The 13,179-nt window shown below is 42.2% G+C and overlaps 1 protein-coding gene across 6 annotated transcripts in view; it reads left to right on the plus strand.

Moving 5' to 3' along the window:
* Positions 1-1,481: 1,481 nt before the first annotated feature.
* inppl1b (inositol polyphosphate phosphatase-like 1b) overlaps positions 1,482-13,179 on the plus strand; it is a 50,024-nt gene continuing 38,326 nt past the window's right edge. For 2 of the 6 annotated variants that reach the window (XM_060927763.1, XM_060927769.1), the window contains exons 1-3: positions 1,482-3,054; positions 4,129-4,192; positions 12,887-13,025. In XM_060927763.1, coding sequence (XP_060783746.1) covers positions 2,918-3,054; positions 4,129-4,192; positions 12,887-13,025 — 340 coding nt within the window. In that variant the 5' untranslated portion in view covers positions 1,482-2,917. The remainder of the gene's footprint in view (positions 3,055-4,128; positions 4,193-12,886; positions 13,026-13,179) is intronic. The other 4 variants (XM_060927767.1, XM_060927766.1, XM_060927768.1 and 1 more) reach the window with 4 other exon arrangements.

The following is a 13,179-nucleotide window of genomic DNA, read 5'->3' on the forward strand; positions in this document are numbered from 1 at the left end:
CATTATACGGTGGTATGTAAATATGAAGTTTATCTTCTCATGTTGAAAATATTTTCACTCATTCACTTTGCTCACTCATGAATATATTCACCATTTGAATATAAACTTGACATCTTTGCGCTGTGCAACAGTGTAAAATCCTCTCTCTCTCTATGTATGTACACACACAGTTTGGGAAAAAAATATAAAATATATATATATATCTCCTTTATCTGTGACACTTATCCATCAGGGCCGTTGGGGAAGCTGGAGCCGATCCCAACTGACTATGGGTGAGAGGTAGGATACACAGTCGTATCTATGGGCACTTTAGAGTTGCCAGTTGACCTAATTCACATCTTTGGACTGTGGAAGAAAACCTGAGAACCCAGAGGAAACTCACACAGGCACAGGGAGAACATGCAGACTCCACACAGAAAGGCCTCAGTTGGTCAGGAGGTTTGAATCCAGAGTCTTCTTGCTGTGAGGTGACTGTGATAACCACCGCACCACCATGCCACCCATTTGGCAAACAAAGTATTATAAAAAAAATTAGGTACATTATGTAAATTTGTACAATACGATTTTGGCTAATTCAAGCCAGGGACTTGCCATCATTCAAATGCATGGATGGGTTAATTAAATTGTGTTTTTTTTAATCACTGTAACAAAATTTAAAAAATCACAGATCCCACTTTGAGAACCATAGCTTTAGATCACTGAACAAAAGAACAAAACAGACAGCATTAATGGAGCAGTTTATCATTTTTATCACACACTGCTTTAACTATCAGTTAAAACATTGACAAACTTTCCCGTTCTCTCTAATCAACACCACCCTTATATCTGTTTCACAGAAATGTATACACAAACCTAAATCAATGAAGCTTGCCAGATCCATACCACTGCAATTTTGACAATAGCAATTTTCTGAGGTATATCTGCAATTATATGATTAACTGCACTTTTAAAATAAAAATAACTTTATCTTTTAGTTTCATTTAGTCTTACTGTGTTAAACAAAACTCACAATGGCTTCAGGACAGGGTTGACATTCACGCTTGCAAACTACTTGAATGCTTCATTCAGTTCCAAGAATTGTGAATAACTAAAAATCGAAAAAACTAAAAAGCTTGATTCATGAGCTGAAATTTAGCCCCTAGATGACATGTATATGCAGCACCACACTAACCGGTGATACACAGACTAAACAAAACATGAAAAGTACCATGGAAAAGTTGTATTTGTTCATAAATTATCCATCACAGTGACACATCAGGATGTTTTTCATTTTGTGTTTACTGTTTATGACTGCATCACAACAGCAGGGGGTGCTGAAAGGTAAATCCTGCTGTGTGAGACCAGTGGATTGTGTATCCAATAACTTGTGCCCTCATCTAACTGCTTGTGGTCTGTTTCCACAATTGGATTCAGACCAAAAATAAGATGACACAGAAAGGAATGAGGTGGGATCCTATAGGAGCTCATACCTCACTTCCTTCATCATAATGCTTAACACTTGGGGGGTACTTTTCAGGCTGTAGAGAGTTGAATTAAGATGGAACTAGGTAAGTGTGTGTGAGAGAGTGATGTTTTGCTTTGGTGGTAGAGGGCTCACTAAATGTACAGCACATTTTTGCTGAGTAGGGAGAGGCAGAAAAGCTCCATACAGTGAAAGAAAGAACGAAAGAAGAAAAAGGATGAAGGAGGAGCAAGACTGTGGAAGGACAGAGAGGGAATGATCATATCCATATGCAGGAGGAGGCTGCTCCCTCAACTTCCTGAGACCAACCGAGGCAAACAGGGAAGGAGGGAAATGGCACGCTTCATAAATGAGACCAGAGAAATAGACACAAGTGAGTGTTGTATGCACAAACATTGATTTAAAGGTGAGTGAGATATGGTACACCATCTTGTTGTGTCTGTCTGTGTTTGTAAGAGTGTGTAAAAGCAAGCTTTTTGTGCTTTAAGAGAGTGCGACAGTGGGTTGGACTTGGTTTCACACACCAGTGATCAAGTGAAGTCACTCAGAGGAATTCTTTCTGAAGTGTTTTTTTTTCTTCTCTCAACTCTCTTCCTTTCTGCCATCTGGAACAGTGAAACAGTGAAGCACTTCCTACGTCTGCTCAGTGCTCGGCGGGGGCTGTTGGCTGCAACCCTACAAATCTGTGCTAGCCGTTTTAGGGACATGAAAACATTGTTTTCATCATGCACATCTCATCTCTGCACACAAATTCCAGATATGTCTGCAGCACTGACACTACTTCTTAATGAACTGCACTTCAGTGGAGGTTGCAGACATCAGCTGAACTTCTCTGAGGGGTTCCTCCCCTTTGTTTTCCTTATAAGGCTAAAATGACTGAGTGGAAAATCATTTGAATTTTGTGGTGGCTCTGCTCTGACGTGCACTTGGATATCAAACCAGCTCTTTTTTTGTTCTGCTCTTAGTTCCTCTTCTTGGAAGTGTTTTTAATACCGGTCATTTGTTTAAGGGACAATCGATGCTTTTGTTAGTGTTTACATGAGTGTTGACTGTTTTGCTGACCTTCCAGTATCAGCTCACCAACTTTGCTCTGGGAGTAACACAGCAGAGAAGGAACCTCTCTGAAGATCATTCTCCATCTGAACAAGTGACAAATCTTCATACTGAACGAACCGGTCTTGGAGACAGTCTCAGGATTGCATGGACGTCTAGGAAAGCAAATATACTTTATTATGTCAAGACATTCGGTGATGGTGGACTAGTTTTGTTGGAAGTACTTTGAAGACATTTATGTCTTGCAGGGATGAGAAAATTGTATGAGCAGAGGTCTTCTTTGACCCTCTTCTTGCCTTGGATAATTTTTCAGGATAGCTACTACTGATTTGTTTATCCTGGCAGTTAAAAGGTGGATACAAGGACTCAGAAGTTGTTTGATAGTGGCCTTGTTGGACCATAATGACAGCACCAGCATGGTACCACAGGGACATTAGCCGGGTTCAGGCAGAAGAGCTGCTGGCTCGAGCCGGAAAGGATGGCAGTTTCCTCGTGCGGGACAGTGAGTCTGTGCCTGGTGCCTACGCGCTTTGTCTACTGTGAGTAACACCCACACATACACATTTATGCACACCAACTTCAACCCTCATCCATGCTTGCTGGCAGGCTGATTTTATCAGCAACAACCTCACCAGATGGTGGCTCCTTCAGAAGTTAAGCTTTAGGTTGTGACTCTTTCACTTAGTACACAATATGCTTTCAGTAACCCTACATGGTATTTTTTTGGAAGTTGTTTAATTCCAAGAACATGGGTGTTCACCACACTCATGTATGAAACATGCCTACTTTCAGACCATTGATCTTGAGACTAAAAGGGAGTGAGATGTTGGAGAACCCCATCAGTCAGCAGTTGGGGGTGCTGCGTATCCTCTGCCTAGCTTTCTGTAGTATTGTCTGACATTTATGGTAAATTTCAGTGGAAGAGTCAAACAGAAGTTGAAAGTGTTAGTCAGAGACGAAGCCTTTCCTGATCCCCACTAAATCAGAATAGTTCAAGCTGCTAAACTCCCCCTTTCTCTGCCTGGCCTCTGAAGGGAAAGACTGAGGTCCAGAGACTGCACTGCTCCCTTTTTACTCTCCATTCCAGACACATTCCTGAAGCCTGAGGCCTCCAGCATTCAATGTTTTTTTTTTTTTCTACTCACCCATTTTTTCATAGTCTGTCTCCCCTTTACCCTCTCTTTCATCCTTCTCTTTTTCACTTCCTTTTACTGTCATCTTACTGTTTTACGTGACTCGCCTCATCTTTCTGCTTATTTCTGTTCTTCATTTTCTTTATTTTTACATTTAACCCAAAGCAGCTTTTTTATTTTCTTTTATTTTTTCGTTTAAAAGCCATTCAAACCTTTTTCTATGGAGGCTCAGCTATCATGACCCAAATGTGGCTGAACGACAATCATGATATCTTGATAAGGGCTGAAAATAGAAAGATAGGAAGAACCAGTTAACAGATGAACAAGATTCTGTTGGCTAGTAACAGGGTCACTGTGTGGTATGGCATCAGCCACTCACTGTTGTTGTTTGTATATTGGTTGTTGTGGCCACTTTGGTATTTATTGTGCAGTTTCTTTTCTTTGTTACCATGGCTTATAAACTTTTTATGCTGTCTCTAGTTTCCAGCGCCATGTTCACACTTACCGCATCCTTCCTGATGGAGACGGGTTGCTGGCTGTTCAGGTGAGGGTACACACTGTGAAGAAAAATCATTGCCCTTATGTTTAATCTGACTATAATACTAATCTAATAATTGTATTCAGTGGACAGCAGTGCCATTTAACAGAAATAGTTACACTACCGTTCAAAAGTTTGGGGTCACCCAGACAATTTTGTGTTTTCCATGAAAAGTCACACTTTTATTTACCACCATAAGTTGTAAAATGAATAGAAAATATAGTCAAGACATTTTTCTGGCCATTTTGAGCATTTAATCGACCCCACAAATGTGATGCTCCAGAAACTCAATCTGCTCAAAGGAAGGTCAGTTTTATAGCTTCTCTAAAGAGCTCAACTGTTTTCAGCTGTGCTAACATGATTGTACAAGGGTTTTCTAATCATCCATTAGCCTTCTGAGGCAATGAGCAAACACATTGTACCATTAGAACACTCGAGTGATAGTTGCTGGAAATGGGCCTCTATACACCTATGGAGATATTGCACCAAAAACCAGACATTTGCAGCTAGAATAGTCATTTACCACATTAGCAATGTATAGAGTGGATTTCTGATTAGTTTAAAGTGATCTTCATTGAAAAGAACAGTGCTTTTCTTTCAAAAATAAGGACATTTCAAAGTGACCCCAAACTTTTGAACGGTAGTGTATATAGTGACAGTTTCGCAATTTTTACATTAAATGAATACTGGGAGTTTGTTAATTTGTGAGAATAACATTTTCAGTTCCTGAAATGGATAAACTGATAAGAACTCAAGGGGACAAGAGGAACAGTGTAATTCTTGTGCTTCCAGTGTGCTTTGTTTTTGATCCAGTAGTGTTTGTTGTGTGTGTGTGGCTCCAAGTGGCTGCATGTCTGGTGAATGAGTTCAGTAGTTTTCTGAGTAAATGATGTGTTTCACACAGATTCCTCACCCACACATAGTAGCTATCCCATGCAGAATTGCTGGAATAGGTCATTTTGCATGAGCATGTGTGTGGGTTTGTGATTATACTATGAGGATTTTGATAATATAATTTTTAAATTTTATTTTGTATAATACTATCTAATATGTACATTTATACAATGTTAGTCCTATCTGGGATGTTCATGTAGTTTAACTCATACTTACCTTGTATTTTTGCCATTCATTTGCTGTTATATTAATTAAAGGCAGATGGAGACAAACACATTTGCACATGTAAAACAAACCATAAACACGTTAGATCTATAATTAAACACACACGTTTGTCTAACTATTTTTTACTATGTTTAAGGGGCTCTACCACTGATATAATTATTAATGCAGCTATTTAATACTATATGTACGGTATACCTAGAACCCTAACCTTAACCTCAGTATTCCAAAGGAAGCCATTTCATTCTTTTCGCTTTTTTTAAAAATAAAAGTTGCAGCTGTAAAAAAAAGAACCAGCTAAATGTCCCCACAAGTTCAAAATTGTCAAATAGTCAGATATTCCTAACTTTGTGCGGCAATTTGTTTCCCACCAAGATATAAATAAATGCCCCTCCACAACCCCCAACACACACTTTCTCGTTTTCTGTCAGAGCTGCTTTGTGGTTGAGTCTCTCTTTCGAAGTAAGAATAGTTGTGGGCTTCTCGGTTCATTTTATTTAAGTGGCAGACTTTTTCCAATCCAGTCTCTCCCACTGTCTCTTTCTGTTCTTTTTAATCGTTTTTCAAGAAGCTCAATTCCCCCACTGTGAAGGAAAATTCTGCTGTTTGAAGTATATTTTTGGCAACCACAGTAGATTATTTGATTGAATATGCCAAAATGATGTCTTCCATACTAGGAACATACATGTTTCAAAACAAACAAACTATGTAAGGGAGAGCAGGGAGACTTGGGACAGGTTTTCAGCTTTTGTAGACTGTGTGAAATTCTTTGCAGGTAGCGTCATATTCATACTGGATTAGAGTATGTACTACACCCTCTTACTTCAACATGATTTTCTCAGCTTGTCACATATACTGGCCTACAGGCTTCACTTTTTCTGTCATTATTTTTTTGTGGAGAGACATGAGACACTGAGGGGAGCCATGGGACATTATATTAGGAGACTTGGGACATAGTGGGGACACACTGAACAAAAATAAAATACCAAGGCCTACATGTTTAATTTTTATTTATCATCAACTTGTAACACATGAACTGTATGAACACACAATGCTGATACAGCTACAGAAAAATGTCAGTTTACCCAAAACCTGACCAGATAAAACAGTTCCATTCTCAAGAAGGAATTAAATAAGATTAATCCTCATTCAGGTCCACTCCCACATTTTTAACAAAAAATTGTAAATAATTTTATATTTGTAAACCACAAGAAAATACCTGGAACATGAACTGTCCCAATTCTCCCCATCTGGCCATTTTGAAAAAAAATTTATCTATCCTATCACATATATATCCAATGTTTTTCCCCCAGAATTTAAGTTTAATAAATAATACTGTACGGTATCTGGTAACTCAAGATGCTTTAATTCCTAACAAATCCTGAATTCTCCAGCATACATTATACCATTGAATGGAGGTGAACTGTGAAGTAGAAATAAGTTTTGGTTGACAAAAATATTGAATCGCACAAACCTTACTGCAGTGTCCAGCTTCGTGGCTCCAAAGGAAGTAGGTTACTCTCCGGGGCAACATTGAACTTCTGATGTAATTTAAAACCTCTCATTCTCATTATCTCTAGCCACTTTATCCTGTTCTACAGGGTCACAGGCAAGCTGGAGCCTATCCCAGCTGACTACGGGCGAAAGGCGAGGTACACCCTGGACAAGTCGCCAGGTCATCACAGGGCTGACACATAGACACAGACAATCATTCACACTCACATTCACATCTACGGTCAACTTAGAGTCACCAGTTAACCTAACCTGCATGTCTTTGGACTGTGGGGGAAACCAGAGCACCCGGAGGAAACCCACGCGGACACGGGGAGAACATGCAAACTCCGCACAGAAAGGCCCTCGTCGGCCACGGGGCTCGAACCTGGACCTTCTTGCTGTGAGGCGACAGCGCAAACCACTACACCACCGTGCCGCTAATCTAAAACCTGACTGGTTGAAATTAATTTATGGAATACAAACTGTCCCATGTCTCCCAGCTCTCCCCATGTATGTCAGATGATGATGATGATGATGATGATGATGATGATCAAATGGTGATCACAATGATGAAGACCTTTTGATATTTTTCTGGTTCCAGTGAAGAAAAGCCTTTTTTTGACACAGGGCCAAAGAAGCCATGCCATTTTCTTTGTGCAGTGAGGTTAAGGTTGAGGTTTAGTACAGTAATACACAGGTCAGAATACCCCAGTGGCTGTCTAGACACCCACATACATTACATTTCATGGCATTTAGCAGACGCTCTTTTCCAGAGTGACGTACAACAAGTGCAAAAGTCAGGTACATGAAGCACTGAACTTCTAGACAAGAAAGTTCTAGTGCCAACTGAACAAGTGACAGCAATACCTAGTGTAATATGCTGTTGAAATACCAATACTCAAGCAGCCAAGGAAACAAACCAACCATAAAGTATAACTAAATAGAGAACGCAAAACAGCTAACCCCAGGGTAGACCGTACACAGTTTGAGTTGGTCAAGACCAAAACACAGTTACACAGTGGGCGGGGAAGAAGGAGAGAAGTGCAGCCTGAAGAGGTGAGTCTTCAGTCTGCACTTGAAGGTGGTCAGGGAGTCAGCAGTTCTGACCTTGATGGGAAGGTCATTCCACCAATGGGGAACCAGGACAAACAGTATTCTTGAGCAGGCTGGGCAGGAGCAGAGAGGAGGAAGGGCCAGGTGACCAGTAGTAGCAGAGCATAGGGATCTGGCTGGTGTAGAGGGGCAGATCAGACTCTGGAGGTATGCTGGCCCTAACCCCCTGAGAGCCTGGTAAGCTAGCACCAATGTCTTAAATTTGATGTGAGATGTGATAAGTAGCCAGTGCAGGTTGGCAAGCAGAGGGGTGACATGGGAAGAATGAGGAAGGTTGTAGACCAGGCAAGCTGCAGTGTTCTGGATGAGCTGCAGGGGCCTGATGGCAGAAGCTGGAAGGCCAGCAAGGAGAGAGTTGCAGTAGTCCAAGTGGGAGAGGATCAGCGCTTGGACCAGGAGCTGAGTAGAATAGGTGGTAAGAAAAGGGTGGATCTTTCAGATATTGTAGAGGAGGAATCTACACGTCCGGGTCATTGCAGTGATGTTTGCTGAGGAAGAGAGTTTGTTGTCGAACACGACTCCTAGGTTTTTCGCACTGGGTGAAGGACCCAGAAAAAAAAAGATGCCCCCCATGGAGAAGACAGTGTCCAGGTGTGAAGAGGATGGAGCAGGAATGTAGATAACCTTTGTCTTGCCTGGGTTGAGCTTCAGGTGATGGTTATCCATCCAGCTCTGGATGTCATACAGGCAAGCAGAGATGCGATGGGAGATCTGTGTGTCAGAAGGAGGAAAAGAGAGAAACAGTTGGGTGGCATCAGCATGGCAGTGGTATGATAGACCATGAGCAGAGATAACTGGGCCAAGAGACTGGGTGTAGAGGGAGAAGAGAAGCAGACAAAGGAGTGAACCTTGAGGGACACCGCTGATACAGTAGTGCTTGAAAGTTTGTGAACCCTTTAGAATTTTCTATATTTCTGCATAAATGACCTAAAACATCAGATTTTCACACAAGTCCTAAGATTAGATAAAGAGAACCCAGTTAAACAAATAAGACAAAAAATATTATACTTGGATCATTTTCCTCAATAAATAAATGACCAATATTACATATCTGTGAGTGGCAAAAGTATGTGAACCTCTCGGAATAGCAGTTAATTTGAAGGTGAAATTAGTCAGATGTTTTCAATCAGTGTGATGACAATCGGGTGTGAGTGGGCACCCTGTTTTATTTAAAGAACAGGGATCTATCAAAGTCTGATCTTCACAACACGTTTGTAGAAGTGTATCATGGTGCAAACAAAGGAGATTTCTGAGGACCTTAGAAAAAGTGTTGTTGATGCTCATCAGGCTGGAAAAGGTTACAAAACCATCTCTAAAGAGTTTGGACTCCACCAATCCACAGTCAGATTGTTTACAAAGGGAGGAAATTCAAGGCCATTGTTACCCTCCCCAGGAGTGGTTGACCAACAAAGATCACTCCAAGAGCAAGACGTGTAATAGATGGTGATGTCACAAAGGACCCCAGGGTAACTTCTAAGCAACTGAAGGCCTCTCTCACATTGGCTAATGTTCATGAGTCCACCATCAGGAGAACACTGAACAACAATGGTGTGCATGGCAGGGTTGCAAGGAGAAAGCCACTGCTCTCTAAAAAGAACATTGCTGCTCATCTGCAGTTTGCTAAAGGTCACATGGACAAGCCAGAAGGCTATTGGAAAAATGTTTTGTGGATGGATGAGACCAAAATAGAACTTTTTGGTTTAAATGAGTAGCATTATGTTTGGAGAAAGGAAAACACTGCATTCCAGCATAAGAACCTTATCCCATCTGTGAAACATGGTGGTAGTATCATGGTTTGTGCCTGTTTTGCTGCATCTGGGCCAGGACGGCTTGTCATCAGTGATGGAACAATAAATTCTGAATTATACCAGCGAATTCTAAAGGAAAATGTCAGGACATCTGTCCATGAACTGAATCTCAAGAGTAGGTGGGTCAATTACTGGAAATGCTTAGTTGCAGTTATTGCTGCACAAGTGGGTCACACCAGATACTGAAAGCAAAAGTTCACATACCTTTGCCACTCACAGATATGTAATATTGGATTATTTTCCTCAATAAATAAATGACCAAGTATAATATTTTTGTCTCATTTGTTTAACTGGATTTTCTTTAGCTACTTTTAGGACTTGCGTGAAAATCTGATGATGTTTTAGGTCATATTTATGCAGAAATATAGAAAATTCTAAAGGGTTCACAAACTTTCAAGCACCACTATAAGTGGGTGTGGTGCTGATACAGTACCAGACCAGGTAATCTGGAAGGAGTGACCAGAGAGATAGGACTTGAACCAGTCTAGGGCTATCCCACAGATCCCTAGAGCTGATGAGGATGACAGGAGGATGGAGTGATCAACAGTTTCAAATGCAGTAGAGAGATCAAGGAGGATCAGGACCGAGGAGAGGGTGGCAACACGTGCTGCATGAAGTCCCTCACTGACTGAGAGAAGTGCAGTCTCCGTTGAGTGTCTGGCTCGGAAGCCGGACTGGTGAGGATCCAGGAGGTTGTTCTATGAGAGAAAAAAGGAGAGTTGGTTAGCAACAGCACATTCAAGTGTCTTTGACAGGAATGGGAGAAGAGAAATGGGGCGGTAGTTCTGGATGACAGAGGGGTCTAAGGTGTTTTTTTTCAGCAGAGGGGTGATGTGGGCCCGTTTGAAGTTGAAGGGAAAGTATCTGGAGGACAAGGAGGAGTTGATGAGGGAGGTGATGAATGGGAGGATGTCAGGAGTGATGGTCTGGAGGAGAGATGAGGGGATGGGGTCAAGGGCACAGGTGGTCAGATGGTGAGAAAGCAGGATCTGGGAGACATCAGAAGTGGAAAGAGGGGGGAAAAGCAGAGAGCAAGGGGGAAGAGACAGGGAGGGGGTGGGAGGGTGAGGCAGGTATGGTGAAGGAGCTGTGGATGGTCATGACCTTCTCAAAAAAGACCACAAAGTTCTCTGCAGTGATGGAGGACTGAGGTGCAGGTGGTGGAGAGTTGAGGAGAGAAGAGAAAACAGAAAACAGCTGACGAGGGTTTGAGATGGAGGTGTGAATTTTGGAGTGCTAAAACTTCATCTTGGCTGATTTGAGTGAGGCTGAGAACTCAGTAAGGAGGGGCTGGTAGTGAGACAGGTTGGCAGGGGCCCTGGATTTTCTCCACTTCCTCTCTGCTCTATGGAGACTGATTCTGTGGGCGCAAAGTGTTTCGGACATTCAGGGACTAGGAGAGGAAGAGCTTGCTGGCCTGGAGACAAAAGGAGATAATGTGTCCAGTGATGAGGAGAGCAGGGAGAATGCAGCAGCTTCAGTGGGGAGACTGGCAAAGGATTCAAGCGGGAAGGAGACAGTGACCAAGGCACAAGAGAGGAGAGAGAGAGGGAGCAGAGGTTCTGATGGACTGTAACAGTGGGAGTAGGAGGGGGGGATGATAGGTGGAGAGGAAGAGGGCAGGAGAATGAAATGAAGTGGTGGTCAGGCGAATGGAGAGGGGTAACTGTGTGATCTGAGACAGAGCAGTTTTGGAGGAAGACTAGGTCTAGAAGGTTGCCAGGCTTATGGGTTGGAGGAGAGTTCAGCAGGGAGATCAAAGGAGTGGAGTAGGGGAAGGAAGGCAACAGAGTGGGAGACTTCTAGGTGGAGATTGAAGTCTCCTAGGAGCATCAGTGGGTTGCCATCTTCTGGGAGGAAGCTGAGTAGGATGTCCAGTTCATCAAATAAACATCTCACAGGGCCAGGAGGGTGATAACAATGACAAAAAGGCTAACAAGATAAGAGACTGAAACAGAATGAAAGTCAAAGGAGGAGATGGAGAGGTGGGAGAGTGGAAGACGTGAGAACTTCCATGACTGAGAAATCGTGCCACCACGACCAGACGGGCGAGGGGTGTGAGAGAAGGAGGTGGAGAGGGCTGCAGTGTTGTGGTGTTGTCAGGTGAAATCCAGGTCTCTATCAATGCAAGGATGTGGAGGGTCAGGAGGGAGGCATGGGCAGAGATGAAGTCAGCCTTCCGTATGGCAAACTGGCAGTTCCATAGTCCAGCCGTAATCCAGAAGGTATCAGTGGAGGTAGCTGAAGGGTTGATGAGTTTGGAGAGGCAACGTCCTCGCGAGGAGCCATAACGTCAGAAGCTGTGTAAATTATCTATAATGATATTTAGTGTCACCCTTAAATAAAGTTCTTCTAAAGAAGCACCTCTTGCGGCTGAGAGAACAAACAGGAATGGAGTTGAGACACATGATGAGTAGGTTATGGAAAGATGTAGGAGGGGGGAGAGATTTTGGGAAGGAGCTGCTTGAAACCACACAAGCCCAGCTAATTAGCAAATGAAAAACACCTGATTGCTCACGCAATCGAAACTGATGGTCGAATCCTGTCTAGTAGCAAACCAGATGTGTAAACAAGGTAAACAAGGAGTAGCATGCTCCTAACAAGCAGCAGATAAGCAGAGTATTCGACAGGTACAAGCAGCAGAAAAACACTATATTTCAATCACAAAAAACAACTGGCAAAACACAGAAAACTCAGCTTGCTGTAGAAGTTATCCGAAGCTCCAGCAGCAAACAACGAATGCACTCAACATACACACTGGCATGCAGATATGTGTTCCAGCACATACAATATTTTTAGCAACGGATTTTTTTTTTATATAATTCCACACCTGAATTTGAATTTTGGAATCTGAAAGAAATTGATTGAAGCTGCATATGGTTGATTTTTGTCTATTCTTACATCTGGGGTCTGTCTTCATTTTTAGAATAGTGGCAAAAGTATTGCAAAGTAAATCTGAGGTAGTGTCTACTTCGGTGAACGCTGTGAAGTTTCCATGGTACTGCTCTCCTTCATATTATTGCAGAGGTGTAAACTCAGTGGTATGGATAGAGTAGGTGCTGATCATGATGAGTTTATATATCTTTGGGGGACACCAATTTGATCTCTTTCTCTCTTTGTGTGTGTGTGTGTGTGTGTGTGTGCACGTGTGGGCTTTTTTTTTTAACAGACCACACAAGGAGTGCAAGTGAACTGTTTTCGAACTCTTGGTGATTTAGTTTTAGGATACCAGCAACCTCATAAAGGCCTGGTGATCCCTTTACTTTATCCAGTAGTACGAGAGACAGAACTAGTGGATGAGAGCTCTGGTAAGATACACATGCACATTCTTGATTTTGTCAGTCATGTGTGCAATCAAGATTAAAATCCTCTGCATTTACATGTAACCACTTCTGTCTTTTTGTAATGCTACAATAATCCCAATACACAGTGAAGCCAGACTGTGCTTAAAATAGGAGTGTC

This window comes from Neoarius graeffei, chromosome 8 (assembly GCF_027579695.1).
Source record: "Neoarius graeffei isolate fNeoGra1 chromosome 8, fNeoGra1.pri, whole genome shotgun sequence".
In the NCBI taxonomy this organism is placed as follows: Eukaryota; Metazoa; Chordata; class Actinopteri; order Siluriformes; family Ariidae; genus Neoarius; species Neoarius graeffei.